Source organism: Streptopelia decaocto, assembly GCF_964273445.1.
Source record: "Streptopelia decaocto genome assembly, chromosome: 2".
NCBI classification, from domain to species: domain Eukaryota; kingdom Metazoa; phylum Chordata; class Aves; order Columbiformes; family Columbidae; genus Streptopelia; species Streptopelia decaocto.
Genome location: NC_138655.1, coordinates 155,343,014 through 155,366,857, shown reverse-complemented (window position 1 = coordinate 155,366,857; position 23,844 = coordinate 155,343,014). Strand labels below are relative to the sequence as shown.

The following is a 23,844-nucleotide window of genomic DNA, read 5'->3' as shown; positions in this document are numbered from 1 at the left end:
TACCAAGGCACCGAGTTTCTGTGCACTTTCAGATCACAGCAGGTCATACTTCCTTGATGATGAATTTGCCCGTGTCATTATAGTGATATGGCTTAATTTACTTCTAGCATGGATAATGACAGTAACGTCTTTAAAGTCAGAGGCCTTATCATAAAGCCAGACTTTTAACTGTAGTAATTGAAAATCTCATTCCTGTAACTAGAGATTTATGCAGCATTATTAACTGTGCATCTGTCCGGAAATGTATAGCGTATGTCTATACACACAGAAGTTTTCTTGTCAATATTTTGGTCCTTTCTCTTAAGTTATAAATAAAGCAAAAGCATTAAAACTGCTGGCAAGTTACTGGAGTTCACTGGTGCAATGCTGGAGCCAAGGAGAGGGGAGCAGAGCTCACTCCTGCCAGAGGTATGCAGGGAGAGATAACAGGGTCACAGAGCCCATAAGATGCCACCCAGCACCCTACAAATTTGGGGTGATGTGGCAGAGAGCAGCAGAACCAGGTCCCACACCTCAGGGCGTATCACAGCCCTGTGTGTAACTGCCCCTCTGCAGCTGGGGCAGGGGAAGAAATCCAACAGCATCATCCTCCCCTCATCCTGCAGGAAAATGTCCTGCCCAGGATTTTGGGAACACCCACCCAGCTTATGAGGTGTGCACTGGGTCTTTCTTACCTTTTCACATCAGTGCAAAGCAGCTCAGTATCTGCTTTACTTTCTTAAAGTGGAGCACTTTGTGTTTTATTCCACAAGGAGCACAAGCGATTGCTTAAATCCAACCTGCACCTGATGCTCATACACACTCAACACCTCTGTAAGCAAGAGGCAGAGCGTTCACAAAGTTTCCGAGGGGGACGGATAGACACGGGTGCTCATCAGCACTGATTAAAGAAGAGAAGTAGCAGAATGTACCAGGGCTCAGGAGTCCCAATCAAAGCCCGTTTAGAAGGGCTCTGGAGAGAGGGGACATGGAGCAGAGGATGTCCTCACTCTGCTTCTGTCAGCTCCCAGCAGTTCATTGAACAAATTAGGTTTCACTCTCAGATTCGCAAATGACAGTGGATGGCATTTACCAGATGGCATGTGTAATGGGACTGTCACACTGTTATAGGTTTAAAAGTAAAGTACAAGAGGCAGCTAATGAATATACACTTCCTAATTTCAAGAATTTAGTTCTATCCCTGTCAGGCGTTAGGCACTTGTGAGTGTTGAGAGACTTTTGATGTGTGTGTACTAAAAGACATAGTCTAGCGTGTAACTAGGTTGTTTCACTTTAAAAATTGGCATTGAAATAAGCAATTTACTTCATTCCTAAAAAGGGATTTTTCTTCTTAATGACTTTCAGCCTGCTCACAAGTGAAATGCATTCTTTAACTGGAATGTCATCACCGGGAATATTTAATATCAAGACTGGTCTTCCTCACAAACCTGATTATTCCACTCTGTAGATTACTGTCTTTACCATTTTTCCTCATTTGTTGAAAAATAAAAATTGAGCAACTCGAAAGTCTGCTTTTTCAAGGATAATGATGCATAGTTTAAAATATTTTTATTTCATATTACCTCAAACTGAATATCTGTGTGTGGGGCCTCACATTAAAATATTGATTTGGGAAGATTACAGTAAGCTAGTGAGAGACTAAGGAAACACAACACATAATACATAAACTACATACTGGCTTTTTTCTTTGTTTATTAGTTTCTCATAGTTTTTCCAGTACCAACACAAAAGGAAGAATAGATTAGAAAATAAAAGGATTATATGCATTGTATTTTTCTCTTTATACCTTTCTTTTTGTTAGGCATTTTTGTGTTAATTAAAGGACTGCGCTAGCTCCAACTGAAGTCATTTGGGAGGATTCCTTTTATTTTCAGTGATGATTTTATCATGCCCATGATGAATTGTTTATTAGGTTTGTTGCTTTTCCAGCAGAGTGGCTTCTGGGACATCAAGAAAAAAAGCAGGGCAGATTTATAAATAAATATGGTCAGCATATCAATGTATATTAGTAGTAGAAAGGCGAATTCAGCTAAATCCCGGTGAGTAAAACACAGTTTTCTTCTGTGCATTGTACTCAGCTGCATTTGAAGAAAAAGGTGCAAACAAAGGAATTGGATTGTTAGAGAAGAAAATGCTCAGTTGCCAAGAAACCAAAAAGTCAGGCTGCTATATCAGTCAGCTTAATTATAAATAAAACCTTTTTCTACCTCCTCACTGTGTAGGTCAGGTTTACATTAAACACTCTCAATGGTATGACATGGGATGTGGTTTCTTGGCAGCATAGGGATAAAACATTGACACCCCTATACCGTCCTAAAGTCTTTCTTGCTCTGAAGAACTTATTTCGCTTACCGAACCAGTATGGATGGCTCGCAGTAACCTGATTTTGTTGCCATTTGTGACGACTATCATTTACAGCATTTGAGGTGCTTTTTCTCAACCATCTCTGCACGAATTGCTGATGCACAACTGGTGATCACATTGGATTTGCTTGTAGGTTGAAGGACCCATCTTAAAGGAACTTGAATCGCAGTGAATATCAAGCTTCATTAAGCTGTCTTAAATTTGAAGCTTAAAAATATTGGTTTTGTAATATTCAGTGTAGTTCAACAGCAGGATTGGCCTGTATTCCAGCAGTGTGCCAACAGACTGTTGGAGCCTGAGAAAGGAGGAAACGCAGTTTCTAATATGGGCCTTTTGCACAGATGGTTCCAAATTTTGCCATCCCCACCAGCTGCACACCCTCATTGCGTAGTAAGTTTGAACTGGAAATAAAGTATGTACAAAAGAGCTCTGCCACAAAGACTGGCGAGATCACACCTTGAATCCTGTGTTCAGTTTTGAGTCCCTCACTACAGGAAAGACATTGAGGTGCTGGAGCAAGTTCAGAGAAGGGCAACAAAGCTGGAGCACAAGTCTGGGGCTCTTCAGCCTGGAGAACAGGAGGCTGAGGGGAGACCTTCTCACTCTCTGCAACTACCTGAAAGGAGGTTGTAACATGGAGTCGGTTGGTCTCTTCTCTTGAGTCACAAGTGATAGGATGAGAGGAAATGGCCTCAAGTTGCACGAGGGGAGGTTTAGATTGGATAATTAGGAAAAAATTCTTCCTGGAAAGGGTTGTCGGGCATTGGAACAGGCTGCCCAGGGCAGTGGTGGAGTCGCCATCCCTGGAGGGGTTTAAAAGATGTGTAGATGAGGTTTTTAGGGACATGGTTTAGTGGTGGACTTGGTGTGGGAGCCATCTGGCTCTGCTGTTGATTCTGAGTCTACAGATGATCTTTCCTCAGCTGCTTGCACTTGCTGCTGCTGCATCATATTACATTATGGGGAAAGGGAAGGAAAGTAAGACAACAGCTATCTCCGAAGTTAAAAATTAATCATTTAATCACTGCTTCTTCCACCTTCCTGAGCCATATTATCAAGCTCAATGGAAAATCTATGAACAGGTATGGTAGTAACATACAAGTGGCTGGACTTGGTCACACTGAGGCTCATCTTGGCCCAGCATCCTCTCTCCAAGAGCAGTCAGCAAATGCTAATTGAAAAACAGAGAGAAAGAAGCTGACAACTACAAATTGAACCTCATCTCATCTACCATTTCATTTTTCTGTCAATCAGCCACTTGGTGACTTTCTGAACAAGAAGTTGAATCCAGACCACTGTGCTAAGGACAGTAGTGTCCTATAGCACCCTGTGCTGAAGATATAGCACCCTGAGGTAAAGACTATAACATCCTAAAGACTGCAGCATCCTATGGCAATGAATTCTGTGGTTCACTTGTGCATTGCATACTAATGACAATCCCCTTTGTGTAATACTGACTCATTTCAGTACCCAAATACTGCATTTTAAGGCAACATATGTGATCATTTTTAGTGTGAGAGCCAAACCTGTGTTTAATTCATTAAAAAACAGACAAACAAACAAACACACACACAAAACCACCACCAACAAAACAAAACAAAATAATAAAAAAGAAAAAAACAACAAAACAAAACAAAAACCAAAAAAACACAAAACATTTGCAAACCAGCAACAGTTATCCATAGCAGAAAAAATGTAAATGCTTTGTGCTGTGGTGTTTGAGTATCATTAGAATAATTTTAAAAGCAAGTGATTTAATTGTGTTTATGCTAATTATAATGTTTACAAATTAAGGAAAGATGCATTTAGTGGTCTGTTGGGAACAGGCTTTGAAACCTCGTATGTCTTTGAGTCTACATTACTGTCATTTATTCATAGGCTCTTTCTAATACCAAGGTGATTTGCTTTTTAGATTGCTCTTGCATGGAAAGCGAGTCTCAGGAGTCTTCAGCTCTGTGGAATTCAAAACCAGGTTCACGTGCATCTGTGTGTGCTTCAACAGACATTTAACTGAGTTCTTTTCTTCTTTCCAGGTCCCCGAGTCCCGATGGTGACTGTTCACAACACAACGGATGCACAGAGTAAGAATGGGCTTGAGCTTTGTGATTCTTCCTACAAAAGTAGCCAGGCAGGACAGCGAGATGTAGCTGCTCTTTGGTAAACTCACTCTAGCAGGGAGCCCAGACTCTGCCTAAATACAAGTCTTGTGCAAGTCAGAGGGACTTGCAGAGCTGTGGTGCTGCCACCAAAAAGTTTTCTGTTTGGGGTACAAACGCAGTGGGTTTGGGCATAACATTTGTTATCAGCTTTCTCAAAAAAAAAAATGCAAAGTCTGTATCTCCCTCTTTCTTTTCGTTAGTCTTCCACAGATTTTGTTTCTTTTCCCACTCAAAAAATAATAAATATTTAGCTTAATCTACAGTTTTAATAAAATCACTCTGATATGGATTACCAGGTTGAGAGAGAGAACACAGTGGAGTGAGCCCCACAAGTTGTGCCTCTGCCTGGTTTCCTGATCTGTTCATGGGGATTGTAGCACTTACTGTCTGGTAAAGCTTTTTCAGGATAATGGTTCACATCTACACCACTGTGAAGCTGGAATTATTCCAAATATAGGGGTTTTTCCCTCAAATTCTTTGGTACTGGCTGTAGCCATTACCAGATGGATTAGGACTCCCTGTAGAGAGCTGAGGTTTCTGTCACACCTGTAACAATACAAATCATGCAGAAAGATCATTTTTTTACCCCAAGTCAGCATGACAGGAAGCCTCTAATTTATCCTCCCATCCTTTTCAATTAATTTGTTCCAATTAAAATTTTCCTTTGCAGAGAAAGAAATGCATGAAATTTAGCAACATCCTAGAACAAGTTGGGTTAAAGCAATTTGCTGCTGTGTGACTGTCCTGTAAAGGCAGCAAGAGAGATCTTTGCTGCCAAAGTAAAGCATCACAACATACCCTGGACCATGGCTTAGACCATCTGCCATCATCTTGCTTACAGGGTGACCATGACATAAATATTTAATTTCCTTGTGACTCAGTTTCCCCACTGGTCTATAATTTCTCCATAAAAGCGCCATGACAGAGCTGACTGATTTTGTCATCCAGAGGAGGGCTCTCGCTTTTTGTTCATGTTCGTGTTCGTGTTCATGTTCATGTTCATGTTATTGCTGCTGGCAATAGTGGGATAGAGGTATAAATGCACAAAGGTTGGCACTTGTAGCTATTCTGGTCTACAAAGATACAAGAATTGCTTTTTTAAAGTAATACTGAAAACAAATTGCCAGTTTCTAGCTTTTCAGTCTTTCCGCATCGGCGACCACTCATATCTCAGTCATTGCACAAGGGTATATCATCTCTTCTTCTTCCCAGCAGAGACTTGGGCTTGGCAGTGCCCTCACAGAGTGTAAGTCCAGAGTGATGCCCACAAGGCTCCTCAACCCACAGGGGATGTTGCCACAGGGCCAGAACAGTCAGCTCTGAGTTGCAGCTCCAAAGTGGCCTTTTTTCCACCCCTTAAACTTAATATTTTTATTTTACCATAGGCATGGAGATGGCTGACTGGCTATAACAGCTCTCATGAACTGTGTTACATCTCCTGTATAGTTTTATAAAATACTTTCAGGTGAATAAAATGAGAGATACTATAAAACAGAAACAGTAAAAGAAGGGCTTGAAAAAGTAACATAAACCACATCAAGACTAGCTTTATTTTGACAGATAGAGATGTGTAGCGTTTATTACATAGGGAACTTGATCTAGTCATGCACAGAACACATTCCCTACTGAAATTCATTATTTTCTGCAGATGATCAGCATTTCCCCTGGTTCCTTTCCCCCCCTCTGCCCCCTTTCTTTTGCTTTTGAATAAAGGGCAACTGACAGTTCCGTGTTACTGAATTTACTTATTTAATATGAGCCCATTCCTCTATAAAGGGAGTTTGCCTCTGTATTCTGCAATAATCTGATAATAGTGAGTTGCACTGAATATTATAGCGTGCTTACATTTAATTAAGCAATGACCATTTGTACTCCACAGACTCAAGCCCCCTGTGGTCCTAAAGCAGAAAAGAAAGTCCTTTAGGAGATATGCCAATCTTTTTTATTTCCTCCACAGTCTTTCTGGCTTTCTGTGAATGCAATTATATGAACAAATAAAACGGCTTGACTAAATTCCCCTACGTGGCAAGCCCCTTTCTGCTGATAAAGCTACTTGTGTGTGCCATAATTAAATGAGAATCTTAATATTTAACTAAACGTAATAGGCTGTTGCTTTGGCACTTTTGTGGGGGTTGTGGTTTCAATAGAGATGAGCCAGGCTTTTCAGAAGCAGGGTGAATAGTCATTGAATCAATACACTGTAGCTGAGAGATCTGTGAAATGTATTAAGTGGGAAGGGCATGGTTTTGTTCTGTGCCTGCCTATTCAGCAGAGATGGGCAACGACAGCATGATAATCAGGTACTGTATTATTTTAGGAGCTGGGGTCACACTTCTATTTATCAGTGTGTCTCTAAAGGGAAGTTACAGTCAATGAAACACATAATTTGATGTGAAATCCTCAAACCCTCCTTGGGTTCACATGGCAGAGATGGTGCCCTGGATCCCCCTGGTCCAAACCCAGCTGGCTGCCACGGGGATGAGACAATGGGGTCCCCAGACCAGGATTCACTACCACTGCCATAGGATCCCCCCAGCCCCTGAATCCTTTCCCCACGGGACTCAGGAGCCTCATCGTCACCAGGAGATACATCCCACCACCTAGGACATACAACCTGAAATGTCTCCTAAAGGTGGGCCCTTTCCTTACCAGTTGGAAGGGACTTTCTCTTTCTGATGTTGGATGTAGCTGCTTTTCTAGAAGAAACTCAGTGGTTAGAGCACATGGCCAGGATGTGGGGAATAAAGATTAATTCCTGGGAAGGAGGAAGGAATCCTCTATTTCAGTCCCAGAGAGTCTGTGGGTAATACACGTAAGCAAATTGAATGATCATCAAAAATCTCTGAAAGCCAAGACTGCTCCAAAACCAGATGTTGTAGGGCTGTATGATCTTTGTCCACTCTTTTCTACCCATGGCTTTCCTTCTTGTGGATTTTCTCTTGTGTAGCAGCACAACCTTGTCCCGAAGCTTTCCACAGTCTCCTCCTTTTCCCTGTTTATTATGTATAACTTTGGCTCAGACTTGAGGACTTCTTAATTTGATATCTAGCTTTGCATGGCAAGTAGATGTCTGCCTGGGACCCTCTACATGGAAGTCACACTCCCATTTGCTGTAAATCAGCTGAATGTCACTGATTTCAGGAATATAGCTTTTTGCCAACACAGAACCTGGAAGGGGTTTCAAAGACTTAAGTGAACTAGATCTCTGTGAGGACTACAAGGAAATTCTTTCATAAGGAAACTTGTGTTACAAATATTCAGGTGACTATAAAATGTTGAAACACTTTTTCATAAACTATGCCAAACATTTTTCTGACCTTGTCCTTCATCTTTCAGAAATATTTGAGCTGGAAGTGAATGAAAATGTGCAGCTGGCTGTAAATGGCAGGCAAATGCCTAAGGTAGAATACATGGAAATCAAGATAGACGATTACAGTAAGTAGCACCTTTCCTTTCTCTTATTTTTCTTTTTCTTTTTTGACTGCTATTGCTGTGAAATGATACAGTCATCTTGGTTAGACTGGCAGGAGGAAAAATTACTTTGACTTTCAATAAACTCACCCAGTCCGCATACACTCTCTTAAGATGTGCTAAATACGGAGGTTATTACGGAGACAGGATTTGATGACAATGCAGCTGAAGAAAGGCAAAATGATAGAGGTGTGTGAGGGGTTTCCTTTTGAAATTTTATTTTTAGAGAAAAAGCCATTCTGAGTAATGACATGGTGTGGTGCCCCCATTCTTCAGGGCATTTGCCCCAGCAGGACCGGAGAATTATTTGAGATAGGTTTGAAGTGGGATACTGTCTAGTGCTTGCTGACTATCCTGTGGCCGCCTTTCAGTGTACAATGCTGAACTGCAGTGAATGGAGATGACTTGCCAATGACTGTCCACCAGAGTCATTCAGGATTCTTTGAGAAAGCAATATCATTTAATAGGATTGGAAAAAAATGCTTTATGAGGAAAGCCAAGACAGTAAAGAAGGCAGAAACTCAGAGCAGTTTGTATCTGCAGGTGGTGCATTATTTTTGTAATAATTCCCCGCATACCTATATGCCAAAGAGGACAGAGAGAAAAGCTTAATGGCAAACACTTAAAGTGTAAGCATTTTCTGCCTGTCTCTATAGATGCACCTGAAACAACCTAAAAAGCATCTCCTCTGGCCATAAGCAGGTATCTTACCTATATGTGGAAAATCCACATACCTGGAGTTGGTCAGTGGCTCCCAAAAATTACAGTTTATGTGTATGATAGAAACTCTAAAAAAAATCCCAAATTCCCTGAGTTTAAAGTATGACCCATGCTATTTCCCGTGCCAAGAAGGATTGTACCTCTCAGATTGGATGCAGTGAAATAAAGCAGTGAGGTGTGATGGATGACAAGTTACTAATTTTGACCGTTGCCAGGTGTTATAAAGTGTGAAGCAAAGTCTGAGGGACAGTTGCCATTTGAAAGGGATCATAATGGCCCTAACATGTTCTGCTTGCCACATGGGCATTAGGAACATAAACAAGTGCATGAGATAACAAGAACAGACATGACTTTCCAGGGCTTATGGGCAGGAAAAGAAGGGGAAAGAGCCTGTCACAAAGATCATGCCTATCCCTACCATGAGCCAATTCATAGTGGCACTGGCATCTTATTAGGAATAACTGAGCTTGATGCTAAATTTCTTAACTGCAGGTATCATTGAAATGTGATTCTAGTCATTTAATGTAAAATATATGTGTGTGTGTGTCTAACAAATACAAGCTGGCCGCAGATGTGTGGCTGTTCTTCTGCGCTCTCCCTGTATATTCACAGCTTTGGGCTTAACAGCCTGGGGAACACTGCACGTAGTGCTTAGTTATATTTAAAGTCAAGTGATGGCCTTTTTGGCTGTCCCTTGGCCATTGAGCCAATTTGCAGCTATTAGCATTCAGATGGAATAACTAATTAGGCGGAGTGTCAGACAATGATTGCAAAGCAAACCACTTAAACTGCGTGGTTAATCTGTGTATTAATCTACGGAAAATGCTACTAATACCAATTTGATTTCTGGGCCTTTGCTAATCTGGATTGTAGTTAACATTTTAAAAATAAATGTCGTCTCATTAATGCAGAAAGCATTTGTATGGCAGCAGTTTGGGCTGTCAATATGAAGCCATAGGAAGCATTAAATGAAGCTTTGGTGACCACGTCCCATACTTGCATTGGTTCAGTACCAGTATAATGATGTAGGCGTCAGCACATTTACCTCCTGTTCTATAGCAAAATTAAGCCCTCTAGAAGTTAGGATTAAAATACGTGTTTCTTTATCTGTCCTCACACCATTATAGCAAAATAATCCTATTCTATCCCCCAGCCACCATACTTAATTGGGTTTTAAATTATCATTTTCATCACCAATTTTCCCCCTCCTCTGCTGCCCTGAAATATTGATTTCTGGCTGTGTCACTCTCCCAGCTGCCAAAAAGGAAAATTATAGCTATTGCCAGATGTTAATTGAATGCTGTAAAAGTGAAGCATGACTGAGCAGCTCACACTGTACTCCCGATTTACATTTCTTGTCACCTCAGCTATCATAATATGTGTCTTTTCTTTGACAACATCTGTGTTTCTAAGGTGGTATTTACCAGTGCCTCTGATGAAATGCCATTTTGTTCCTGTTCATAAGTGGCCAAAGCACCAGAAAAACCTATTAGAGTTATGTCAGCATTCCCACACTGAAAACATGTTGTTATTTGGGTTTTTTTTTTGCCTAGGATTGCCAATGCAGATCTTAAAGCCAGCAACCTTTTCGGACACCACGCACTACCCCTTGCTTTTGATTGTGTAAGTTCTCTACTCGTCCTTTCTTCCTGTTCACCTTTTTAGGGTAGGATGGAAACCTCGGCCTGATCAAAACCTTTTCAGATACAGTTTTTACAATAAGTGCCAGACTGCTTTAACACCTTAGTCTGGCACATTGGTCCCTACCCCCTGTCTCACCTCAAAGCTGGGAGAGGTTGGCTGTAGGTCCCTTTTTTCCCAAGTTTGAGCCAAGGGTTTCAGCTCTCAGGAGAGTGCCCTAGTGAAATCCTGCGGAGTAAATTGTAATATTCTGTAAAATTGTTCCACGTGCCTTTGCAATTCAGTAATAAGGGGGGCAGAAACAGGAGTGGGAGGAATAAAAGATGGATGTTGACTTTCTGTCCCAATGCCTGGAGCACTCACCATGTGCTTAATGGCAAGTAGTATTAGAGTGGGATGCAGTCAACATTACAGCTTGAATTTTAGACACCCTCATGCAGCAATCCTTCCCATGTAAATGCCAGTGTCCTCTGAAGTTGCAATAAGGCAAGAGCTAAAAACCTTTGAAGATCTCCACAACATTAGCGTTTATATTAGGTAGGTTCTTCCTGGCAGACATAGCAGATGGGTATTTCTTTGAGCAACATTTAGTAATAACAATACAGATTCCTGAGTTTTTTCTGGCAATTTGGAAAGAAACTGGAGGAGGAAAGTCACTGACCTTGGAAGAACCCATTTGGCCCTGGCTGCATCCCACTGCATCACTTGCTGCTTGCCAGGGAACACCCCATGAGAGAGAAGCCTCATGCAGGAGTGACGAATGCCCGATGAATGGCTGAACACCATCCTGCACATTCCTCCATGAAGGACAAAAGCACTGCAGTAAGTGTGCCGTTACATCACAAAATTACTGCAGAGAAAATGTACTTCATTATACAAGTGCTTGAGGAAGATTGGTACTCATCAAGCTAACAGCACTTGATTAGGCTGCCTCTGAAGCTGGATGTGCCTGCATCTTGCTTGAATAAATGCAAATAACTGATGTCACATGCACATTAAGATCCTGCAGTGAGTTGCCTAATGTCTCCAAGAACCCCAAAAAGGACAAGAAACAGATGGAAGTGCCAGTGGCTCTACATTAATCCCAGTCTTATAATATTACTTACAACCACCATCGTCATCTCTTGACTGTTTCCAGCTGTCTGGCTGAAGTGGGTCAATATTTCTCAAGACAGTTGCCCTATGCAGGATGTGGCCCTAAGCAGAAGAGTGAAAAGGGAGTCTGCCCACCCCGTTCCCCTTTCCCACCAATTTTGTGCCAGCCTGAACATTTTTAATCTGTTATATTTATCGCGTTGAAAGTGTCCTTTCCCTCTGTACTTGTGTGAAGCAGTGGTGACAGAAGTGATTGACAGCTCCATCTACAGCTGCTTTTGAGAACCACGTGGGAGAGGGAAGGTCTGGGCTGGATGAATGGGACAGTGAATGAAAACTCGGTTCTTGCCAGTAGAGGATGATAGATGTCGGCAAGTTTCATCCAACATATTTTGGCAGTGCCAGCGCACCCCAAAGCCAAGGTCCTCACGGAAACCCCTCCACCATAAAAATACCATCTTTGGAGAATATGGACAAAAGATACAGATTACAACAGGTGTAAAAAGGGAAGACTCAGCTGACCTCTATGTCACTGCCCTGGTTTATTCATGGGAGGAATCCTGCCCAGTTATTGCTGTGCTTGCTAGGTTCATTCAAAGCTCAGCTTAGCACAGTGATAGTTGCTTTGCAAAGAGGAAGGCAGAAAGCAACCTGCAGCTTTTACCCCAGCCTCAAACCCCATCACACACAACCAGCTTACTGCACACCATTTTTGCAGAGACTGGTCTCCCCATCTTGAAATCTGCCCTGCTTTATGATGCATGCAAGAGCTGCCAGTCCCCATCTCCATGGCAAGCCCCAGGGAGGGCTTTTGGCCCGTGCTTGGTGCCATTGCCTTTGCTTGATGCCTGTTTCTGTTTCAGAGATGGGACACCTGGTAACCAGATCGTAACAGAGAGATTTGAAGTGACGTGGGAAAGTGTCATGGTCAGTTCTCATAACGCCATCGTGCTGAAGTTTGACGGTCGTGGGAGCGGCTTCCAAGGCACTAAGCTGTTGCATGAGGTTAAGAGGAGGCTGGGCCTTTTACAAGAAAAGGATCAGTTGGAAGCTGTTCGGTGAGTAACACTGTTATTGAAGAAATTAATTCATTAATGATAATAAACCAAGACTGCCATTAATCCTTGTTCCTTTAATGGTGTGTATGGTAGAGCAAGGAGATAGAAGGGAATCATAGGATCACAGAATGGTTTGGGTTGGAAGGGACCTTAAAGATCACCTAGTTCCAACACCTTAAAGTTCACCTCATTCCAACCCCTTCTGACACCTTCCACCAGACCAGGTTGCTCAGAGCCCCGTCCAACCTGGCCTTGAACATTTCCAGGGACTGGGCATCAACAGCTTCTCTGGGCAGACTGTTCTAGTGGCTCAACCACCCTCATGGTGAAGAATTTCTTCTTTATATCTAATCTAAATCTACATTCTTCCAGTTTAAAGCCATTAACCCTTGGCCTATCACTAAATGCCCTTGTAAAAAGCCCCTCTCCAGCTTTCATGTAGGTCCCCTTTAGGTACTGGAAGGTTGCTATAAGGTGTCCCTGGAGCCTTCTCTTCTCCAGGCTGAACAACCCCAACCCTCTGATCATCTTCGTGGCCTCCTTTGGACTCTCCAATAGGTCCATGTCCTTGTGTTGGAGGCCCCAGAGCTGGACACAGCACTCCAGGGGGGTTCTTATGAGAGCAGAGTAGAGGGGGAGAATGTAGTCCTGCCTCTGTAAGCAGGTGATGGCATGTGAGAGACAGCTCATGCCAGCCAGTGCAGGGGGAGAAAAACAAGCCTTAAACAGAGCTAGATTAGAGCATACTTATCTGTATCACGTGTACAAAACCTGTTTATTTTTAGCTCTGTACAGTCATACAGCTACAAACAAGTAAGCTTGAATATCAGCTCCTACTTATTTTTTTGCTGGACTGATATAATAGCTGAAAAAAAAAAAAAAATCCATCTTTAAACCCTTAAACTTTTAAAAAGAGAAAAAACAGTGCAAACCCCTAAATGTCAAGTCCTGTCATATTGTTAGATTTATTCTGCACATAATCACACTAAAAATACTATCAGAGTAGTGCAGTAGGATCAGCTTTATTATGACTTTCAGAAGTATTGCAGGTTATTTGCTGCTGTTACTTGATCAAATCCAACACAACAGTTTGCAAGATTAAATCGAACAGAGATTCATGTGAAAGCGGCATGTAGCAGCGTGAATTTAGGTTGTGTACATCATTTTTCTGCCGCCACCCCAAATTCAAGCTGACATCACATTATGTTTGCTATTTCTAAGGGAAAAATATTTTTAACCCATTGTTTCTTCTCTTTCATGTTCTAGGAAGATGCTGAAGGAGAATTACATTGATAAACTGCGAGTTGGTGTGTTTGGGAAGGTAATGTTTTCCCATTGTTCCTCTGTGCTGCTCTAGTTGGCTGATGCAGCTACGCAGCTGAGCTAAATCGTGATTTATCAAATATGTCAGGGATGTCTTTTTCATTATTATTTGTTTTTGAGATAGACTCCTTCTTTCTCAGATGTGTGAAGATGAAAGCTCTCATTTTATCAATGTATTTGTCATTTTTTTAATTAACTTCCAAGCACAGAAAGTGACTAGTTGTCAGAAAAATGCTGTCAGATAATTAATTATTTTTTCCCCTTGCAAACTTTCATTTCATTTTTGTCTCCTAAGGCCTATGGGAATGGGGGTAGATCTAAATCGTGTAGTACAAATGTACAACAACAATATTGATTTCTGAGGCTGATTCACACCACAGTGTGCGCCCGGCTGGGAAACTGCAATTGCAAAGTGTGCACGGTTTGAAATGAGAGTGGGACTAAGAGCAGAAATTGTTTTCTGTGGGAGACAGAAGCTTAAGGTGGGCAAAGAGAGCTGCACATACAGCAGCATCTCTGCAGGGAACTGTTAACAGGGTGATGGCAGACGCTGAAATTGTGATGCTCGTTTTAAGTAATGAAAGACTGGGGTAATATTTTGGAGAGGTAACATATCTGATCAGACCCACAGCAATAACGTGGGATGAAAAGAGACAAGTTCTTGGGCCCACAACCCTCCTGCCTTCAGGGGAGCGCAACAAGAGTAGAGTTCATCTTCAGCCTCATCTGCTGAAGCCAGGGAGATGTCCTTTGTTTGATGTTTTTTTCAGGGCAAAGTGTTAAAAGCTCTGTAATGAACTAAAGTTTGCTGCAAGGTCTCAGCTGCCCTGTTTCTGTACCCAAAAGCAGCAGCATCTCACGACAGGACTGCTGACGTCCCTGCCTTGTTTGTGTTCCAGGACTACGGCGGTTACCTGAGCACTTACATGCTTCCAGCCGGCGAAGAGAAACAGGTGTTCGCCTGTGGAGCTGCTCTTTCCCCGCTGACAGACTTCAAACTATATGGTAAATCCTGTCCCAGAGCCCACAGACCCTCATGCTCACCACAAATTATGTTTCTGCCCTAACATTTCCCAGTTATCATAGCTTTCTTCCCCAAGATCCTGCCTGTTTTCTATTGTGTGTCTTCTTAGGACCAGTCATAAACCCTTCAAGAGCAATTTTGCTGGCACCAGTGGGACCAGCCATGGTAGTCAGTAACTTTTATTACTTATTTCTTTTAAATAACGAAGACTTGGCTCTAAACCCCTCCAGCTTCTGGCACCACCTTGTACCACTGCCCAGAATGTGCTTCCTTCTTGCCTGAACTATCCATGGGTGGGAGCTGTGGTCCAGCCTGCCCACCTCATCATCTCTCCAGTGACAATACTCCACTGCACATCGTGGTCCTTTCAGGGACACCAGTTATCTTTGCACTTGATGCCCGTGGAAATCAAAGCACTGCCACAGAAGACAGTGATGTTAAGCCAGCCTTCAGGTCCCATACAGTTATCCGTGAGACCGACAGGAGCTTGCAGTAGACTCTTGATGGTGGTGGCTCCATGTGAAAGGAGAAAAGGACACAAGAAGATAGTGCTCTTCTCCTCTCATATCTTGGCTGTATTCTGGAAAAAGGAAAAAAAAAATGCTCTTCTGTGACTTATTTAGAAACCATAAATACGTGGTGATAATGAAAGACTGTAATATCATACGTATTCTTAGTCCATTTTCAAAAAAATTTATAAATATGCCCTGTATAAGTAAGGCAAGGTTAGAAAAGATCTTTTTTTAGTATTTGCAATATTTGACTCAGAAGCACCAGTGTATTCACTTATGACTGGAACTGATGTTTTCTTTTTGTTTCTTTTCAAGCTTCAGCCTTTTCTGAAAGATACTTGGGCTTGCATGGGATTGACAACAAAGCGTATGAGGTAACTGCATGGACACTGCATTTCCCTGATAAAATGTGAACAGGGGTTTTAACTCTTCCTCAACGTGTTCTCTTTTAGGGGGTGAAAAGAGGTATGCAAGGTGGTTTCACTAGTCATACTCCCTATATTTAAAAGGCAGGAAGGTGTCCTTCAGCCTGCTTACTGCTTTTGTTGTCTTAACAAACTCAAACATGAAAAGGAAGCCTATAGAGAGTGGAAACAAGAACAAGTAGCCTGGGAGGAATACAGAGAAGTTGTCCAAGCAGCTAGTGATCAGGTTAGGAAAGCTAAAGCCCTGATATAGTTAAATCTGGTCAGGGACATCAAGAGCAATAGGAAAAGCTTCTATAGGTACATTGGTGATAAAAGGAAGACTAGGGAAAATGTGGGCCCTCTTCAGAAGGAGACCTGGTTACCTGGGATATGGAGAAGGCTGAGGTACTCAGTGAACTTTTTGCCTCAGTCTTCATGGGCAAGTGCTATAGCCACACCACTCAAGTTGCAGAAGGCAAAGACAGGGACTGGAACAATGAAGAACCGCCCACTGCAGGAGATCAGGTTCAAGACTCTCTAAGGAACTTGAAGGAGCACAAGTCCATTGGCACCTGATGAGATGTCTCTGTGGGTCCTGAAGGAACTTGTGGATGAAGTTGCTAAGCCACTATCCCTCATACTTGAGAAGTCATGGCAGTTTGGTGAAGCTCCCACTGACTGGAAAAAGGGAGACACAACCCCCATTTTTAAAAAGGGAAAAAAGGAAAACCCACGATGGGTCATCTGAGGATTAGAGAACTCATTAATGAAGTCCAACAATAGAGGGAAGATCAGAGGCACCTTTGCAAAATTTGCAAACACTATCTAGGTCCATACAGAGTGTAAAGCTGCAAGAATGCCAGAACAAGCTTGTATCCACCGAAAGTCCCCAAAACTTGCATTTAATGCTAAAGAAATAGGCAGGCTCACTTCTAATGTTCAGGGTTGATTTATCTTTTAAATGAGGAGAGATACACGTAATCTGTAACATAAAATGACAGTGACCATATCTTAATAATACATGCCAATATTTTTAGCCAGCTAATTCGACCTCTGTAGCCAGACATAGAAGGTCCTGTTGCTGTTGGAGATGTACTTGTCTATCTTTTGTGGAAACCACATAGGATAGTGGGAAGATGAAAACAGGTGTGAGATAGGACTGATACAAGGGTGTCTTAACTGAAAAATACATTGTCATGTAAGTGAATAAAAGCCAGGACACATGCATTTAAACACTGAAGGAAACATGAATTTAAGTTAAGACAGGTATTCTTCCCTGCCCCTATACAGAGCAGTAACATCTGTATTTTGAGATGTACATTCCTTTTGCCACTCTGAGACTTTTCTGGAGTCTCTTGGAGTTTTTTTGAGATTTGTATTCTTCTGAACAAGGCAACAGAAAGTGGAGAAGTCCTTTGTTTCTCTTACCCAGTCACTCAGATTTGTATTTCCCCCTGTGCACTTGGGGGCAAAGGCATTCTCAGCAGTGGACACTTGAATTTAGCATCAGATCCTCCCCTGGGCTGTCAAAGCTCACTGAGGTTGGCTTTCAAACCAAAGACCAAAGTCACTCCACCTCTCTGAAGTGTTCTTAGGCATAGCACCTGGGCACGCTTTTCATCAGTGTTTTGTATTCACTGGAAATTCACTTTGGCATTCTCCATGTGTTCTGCATCTCAGGCTTTCAGTGAACGTTATCAGCACAGACGAGGGTCTCTGGCCTCTTCTTGTTGCTGATACTGAGCCTAAAAGGACAGGGACAGCTCTGTTTTAACCTCCAGACTGATTCAAGTAGCCAAAAGAATATGCTGTGCTGGTGTCTGCTTGTTATCCATGTGATGAAGTATCAAATGGAATTAAGTGCTTCTATTTTTTCCATATAAATTGCTCATTTCTAGCAAGACTTTTAATCTTATTGCAACCTTTACCTTCACAGATCACCAAATTAGCACATAGAGTCTCATTACTGAAGGAACAGACATTTTTGATCATTCATGCTACTGCTGATGGTAAGTTAGCCCATCATTTGAGCTCATTATATATTTGGGATGGCTTTGATTTTTCTTAATTACATTTGCCCCTTTAATGATTGTAATCTGTTTTTACAGAAAAAATCCATTTTCAGCATACTGCGGACCTTATCACACACCTAATTAGGGAAAAGGCTAATTACAGCTTGCAGGTACAGTATATGTTTCATTTTTTTCATATTTGAACAGTTATTTCCCAGTTTGAACTCAAACTGCTGTTATGAAGCAAGCTTTGAAAAGCCACTTGCAAACTCAGCTTAGCAGTAGAAATAGCACCACCATATAATGTGTGCCTATGTTGTACTCCCATGCTTATTTGATACCATTATTTTGGTTTGTACAGTTGTAGAACAATTATTAAATTACAGTAAATTAGGTTTAGAGATGTACCTCTAAGAAATTGATACCTGTTGACTTTCTGTGGGAACAACAGGCCAAATTCAGGATGAATTACAGAGAAACAGGGATCTAAATTAAATCAACCAGAAAAGCTGAGTGAAATGTCACTTATATCTGGCATCCCACTGCAAAAGACATGCTCTGGTCTAGAAAGCCCTTCTTTCCACTGAATTACATCTCTGATTTGCTGAATGCCCCATGTCCAAGCCATTCAATCTTCCAAAACAAACCCATCCACCAACCGTGGGGATGGTCCCTACCCTCAGCTACATGCCAAGGCACAGCCAGGAGAGTGCAACTAGTCCAGGCTCAAACCATGCCAAGGATCATGCTACAGCTCACAGTACAGACAGTTACATTGCAGTGCCCAAGCCCTACTAACACCTGATTTACTGAATACCAGCTCCCTCTGGCTGCATTTGTGTGGAGCTTCATGTGATGGCTATGTCACTCCATCATGCTCTGAAGACAGATAGAATTGGAGCAAAGACACCAGAGACAAGTAATAAGACCAATGTGGGCACTTCTGCACATTTCCCAGTGCAAAAGCATTGATATTTTGGAGCTTGAAGGCACTGATGGGCTTGATGCTCCTCAAAGATTAGTTGAGGACTGAGTGGAGGTCTGAGGGATCTACATCTTGGATCAAGGTACTCAGAACAGTCGTAAGACACTTCAGTCCTGCCTGCAAGGATGCAGCCCTTCAATATCCCAGCCTATGATCCTCTTCCATTCCTTCAACATGTGCAAAGGTTACCTGTTTCATTAAAATGGAAAGTTGTGTTCAAACTATTTCATTTCTAGCTTCCCATGTTTTACTATTTAATTATTTTTTCAGCAAGAATTATTTCAATTTTTTACTTACTAGCATTTTTTTTCTTTAAATCCCTCATTTCAGTTAGTAAAACCTAATGCCATTTCTCTGAACAGACTTGCACTGGGATTTTTTCAGTTTTCACAAGAGCAAGCACTGCTTTTTCTAAGTGTGGTCTGGTTCTTCTTAGACCAAACTTGTTCTGAATTGAACTAAATTTAAAACCTTTCCCTTAAAAAGTTCCTTTTGAAGGAAGATGCAAGTCTGTGCTCAGAGCACTGTGGTGCCTGAATTACCCTGGACCTCATGTGCATCCATGGGAAGATGCCCTCCCAAGGAGGAGCAGTGGATTTGCAGGCCAGCTCGCGTTGCAGATATGGGTGGTCAGTCACAGAATCACAGAATCACAGAATGTCAGGGATTGGAAGGGACCTCAAAAGATCATCCAGTCCAATCCCCCCACAGGAGCAGGAACACCCAGATGAGGTTACACAGGAAGGTGTCCGGGCGGGTTTTGAATGTCTCCAGAGAAGGAGGCTACACAACCCCCCTGGGCAGCCTGTTCCAGTGCTCCGTCACCCTCACCATGAACAAGTTTTTTCTGAAATTTAAATAGAACCTCCTGTGTTCCAGTTTATACCCATTGCCCCTTATCATTGGTTGTCACCGAGAAGAGCCTGGCTCCATCCTCCTGACACTCCTCCTTTACATATTTATAAACATTAATGAGGTCACCCCTCAGTCTCCTCTTCTCCGAGCTCAAGAGCCCCAGCTCCCTCAGCCTTTCCTCACACGGGAGATGCTCCACTCCCTTCAGCATCTTTGTTGCCCTGCGCTGGACTCTCTCCAGCAGTTCCCTGTCCTGCTGGAACTGAGGGGCCCAGAACTGGACACAATATTCCAGGTGTGGTCTCACCAGGGCAGAGCAGAGGGGCAGGAGAACCTCTCTGACCTACTGACCACCCCCTTCTAACCCACCCCAGGTACCATTGGCCTTCCTGGCCACAAGGGCACAGTGCTGGCTCATGGTCATCCTAGAGTTTAAGCTCCTACTGCTACAATATTTCCCTGTTTCTTTGCAGATTTACCCTGATGAAAGCCATTACTTCAGCAATGCAGCACTGGAGCAGCATTTGTACAACTCCATTGTCAACTTCTTTGTGGCGTGTTTCCAAGTTCAGGACAAACTCCCGATAGTCCCACTGAAAGAGGAGGAGGACGGCGATTAACCCTACTTGTCCGTGCTAAGCACAAGGCAGATCTCTCTAACAATATGCAACTGGATCATTTTCCTGAAGAAAGAGATGTTACATTGTTAGCATGTATTTAAAGAAAACTGAAAGCAGCTCATCTGCTTTACTTGACAGCAACTCCTTCCTAAATGGAAGAACATTAAGCATGGGGAACTCAGCAGAAACTGCTGTCCGAAATTAATCCGTCACAACCAACATCTTATTTTTCTTTCTTATTCTTTCTTTTTCTTTCTTTTTTTTTCCCCTTTTTGTTTTCGTTTTTGTTTGCTTGTTTGTTTGCCACAAAGTGACTTCTAGCTTGAAAGTGGCAAGACCCTGGACTTGAAGGGACACCCCAAGAAACCGCTTTGAGGACTGGAAGATTTAATGTCTCTGCATTCAAGCAATCAAGCAGTAGCAATGAAATCTGTCATCCATATGAAGGTTACTATAGTTAGCATCACACTCTGTCAGAAAAAGAATCTAACCTAATACATGGAAAAGATTATAGCACAATTATTTTGAAGGATACCTACTTGCCTACTCTTTCCCATGTTCAGAAGTATTCTCATTGGTACAGGACACGGAAATTCAATTGTACAAAACATTGCTATAGTTAAACTGATCTTTGCCTACCTGTAATTATTTCTTTATTTTGTATCGCTTTTACTTCTGTTTTCATTTGGTCTCATGCTTACCTTATTAGCTTCTTGGCTTGTTCTGGATGGGGAAAAAGCATATACTGAATTAACCAAATCACTTTAGACCTTAGGGGTCTAAAGAGGCAATGGGGGTCAAGGTACCCAAACTTTAAAAAATCTACTAGACTAAAGCAAAGAAAATCTCACTCTCATGTTCCCGGCACAGCCTTTGCCTGCAAGATTGAGTATTTTCTTTGGCAGCCTCAAAAAATATGCACATAAATAAGCTAAATCAGCCTAACACTGAGATATTTTTATTGTACTATAGAAAAATAGGTGAGAGCCACAATTATTTTTTTCTGTTAGTGTTGGAACAATTGGTTGGCAACCTGTTGGGGAACAGCTAGATGAGGCTATGGTAGTAGGAATTTTTTGTACCAGATACTTCACGGATCATCTCATAAAGCCATTTAAACAAAACCAATGTGCTGGGCTTTATTGCACATGCTGTCTGCAGCTTAGTTTTATTCTGGGTCAATGATTAGCACATTCCAAACTGGTTTAATTATCTCGTCTTCTCACGCTAGCGTAAAAGAAAAAAAAATGGGAGCATTTTTGCTTTAAAATATCTAACCATTATAGCATTGCAAAGCAACTTTTAAAACTTCTTATGAAAACGTTCAGCTCTCAGAAGGAAATCCAACTTCATTCACATCCACATACCACAACATAAGAATTTTGACTAGTGTCACTCCTTGTAAAGTATTCTGACCAAATGTACAGCCAGTATTAATACTGTATATTTCATTTTGTTGTATATAAAGGAATGTAAGTCAGTTATTTGTCAGGTCCCCAAGCCAATATTAGTCTTGTGTTCAGCATGCATGCGATAACACTTCTTTGCTGATCAGGAGTCTTTAGAAGTACTAGCTTGGGAATATAACTATTAATGTAATTTCTTTTCTTGTTTTGACAGCTTGAATGTCAATGCCGGTTTCTACTTTTTACATAGTACTATGGGTAAACTCACATCCTGACAGCAATGATGATGTTTCCATTGTGTTCTTTAGTGTGTCTTTTTTATTATCATTATTTTAAGCTTTGAATGTTGGTTGTACTTTGACCATCATGACAAATATATTGATAAACCACAGAAATGACCTAGTTTGGTTTTGATTGTCTTCTTTAATTTACAGTGCATCAACAATGCGTGAACAAGAACTACAGTATAAATCAGCTTTATCTGGCAAAATGCCAAATAGACAATAAGAATGCTGCGTGTCCAGACTTTGCTACACTGAACAGGCTCAAAATCCTGAAATGAACTTGACCTGAGAAATGTAAAAATTTGCTCTGTCCACAATCTTTTGTAGAAAGAACTTTAGGATGTGGCATGGTAGTGTTTGTTCATTCATGGAATAAAACATTATTTTACCACCCTGGTTGCTACTCCTGTTATTTAATTTAGAGTACTTAGATAAACATTGAGTTGCTTGAAGTGCTATTCCTGGTTGAACTGAGCCCACGCTGCAGGATGCAGATCAGAAAAATGAAAACAAGTCCTTATAAATGAATACACATTACCATTCAGTCTGCCCATGACCTTGGTAGGTGGTGTCACCATGGTAAGCAGTAACTGCTTTGGAGAAAAGCATGAAGGAGCACAAAGTGGGTTCATTCCCAAAGTAGCGGTTCATGAGAAGACCTGTATCACTCTCTAGTCTTTGGTGAAAATGCAGCTTTCCTCCCTTTCCTCCTGCCGACCCTGGTGCTGGCATAGCTGCTGACCTGGTCCACGGGCTTCCTGGGGCCATGAGCCAGGCACGACAGCTTGGCCAAAGGGGTTTTTACCATTTCACACATTGTCCCTCTTCCCAAAAGTCACTTTTGGGTTCTGAAAGCTCTAAAGCTTACTAAGACTGCCATAGCAGATTTTTTCTGCAGGTGGTTCTCCATCAGGAATGGGACAAGCAAGAGGAGGGAGTCATCTCACACAAATTCAGATATTTGTTTCCTCTCCAGCCAAGAGGCGACCCCGACACCTGCTCAGACACCTCTCTCAAATGAGTGGCAGCTTTTGCATGTGCCCATTTTGTGCCACCAGCTGTGGGGATGGGAGTGGCTGTCCCAGACTGAAACAGCTGGGGAACAAGTTGCCACCGTCCCCAGCTGTCCCTGTAACAGAATTTTGTGGACTATAAGATCAGCTGGATGCTCCCACACCTCCTTCAAACCTGGAAAGGAAATCCTTTCATTTCATGGATTTCCTGGGAAAACTGAGTTCTTCACTCAAATTAGAAATCCTGGCTATGAGTACCCTACAATACTCTGTCATCTTCATCTCAAGCATAACTTTAGGGAAGATTTAAATCTACACAGACATCTGTGTCTGAGGCCTAATAAAGATGTGAAAGACCTTTTCACCCTACAAGACTTAAGTCATGTAGCAAGGCTGTGATACTAAGCAGCCACTCAAGAGGTACAAGGTTGACAAATATGGTTTCCAATTGCACCATGTTGACTTGCTGCACCTCTTCAGTGTCCAGGGTGATGTCCCATCAGCTGATATCATTTGGCTGAAGCAAATTAACAGGATGAGAAATGTGATATTTCACAGCAAAACCAAAATACTCTTGTGGACACTTATTGTAATCTTTGTTGCCAGCAAATCAGGAAACAAGAAGCTGTAGCACTGGTACGGGGCAGAAAGATTGCATAGGTACAAAATAGGTTTGCTGTTATTTTGCTTACTTACCTAAATGCAACTAATATTTTTTTTATTTTTTATCCACTTAATTCATCAGGAAAACTGGATAAGTGATGATCCTGCTCTCTGGGAGCAGCTGCTGACATCTTTGCTAAGCGTTAACAAAGGCAAATCTTTTACTATCTCAATGTCACATTGTGTCTTTTCTTAAAACATTCCAGTGTGGAACTTGGACATTTGCATAAAA

The 23,844-nt window shown here is 41.9% G+C and overlaps 1 protein-coding gene across 2 annotated transcripts in view; it reads left to right on the top strand.

The window, feature by feature from the left end:
- The window catches only part of DPP6 (dipeptidyl peptidase like 6), a gene marked incomplete at its 5' end in the record, with an annotated part of 400,138 nt that extends 377,806 nt beyond the window's left edge, over positions 1–22,332 (top strand). For both annotated transcript variants that reach the window (XM_082045833.1, XM_082045834.1), the window contains 10 exons: positions 4,398–4,445; positions 7,860–7,958; positions 10,268–10,337; positions 12,314–12,508; positions 13,775–13,829; positions 14,731–14,836; positions 15,683–15,741; positions 17,711–17,783; positions 17,883–17,956; positions 20,100–22,332. In XM_082045833.1, coding sequence (XP_081901959.1) covers positions 4,398–4,445; positions 7,860–7,958; positions 10,268–10,337; positions 12,314–12,508; positions 13,775–13,829; positions 14,731–14,836; positions 15,683–15,741; positions 17,711–17,783; positions 17,883–17,956; positions 20,100–20,246 — 926 coding nt within the window. In that variant the 3' untranslated portion in view covers positions 20,247–22,332. The remainder of the gene's footprint in view (positions 1–4,397; positions 4,446–7,859; positions 7,959–10,267; positions 10,338–12,313; positions 12,509–13,774; positions 13,830–14,730; positions 14,837–15,682; positions 15,742–17,710; positions 17,784–17,882; positions 17,957–20,099) is intronic.
- Between the last annotated feature and the right edge of the window lie 1,512 nt (positions 22,333–23,844).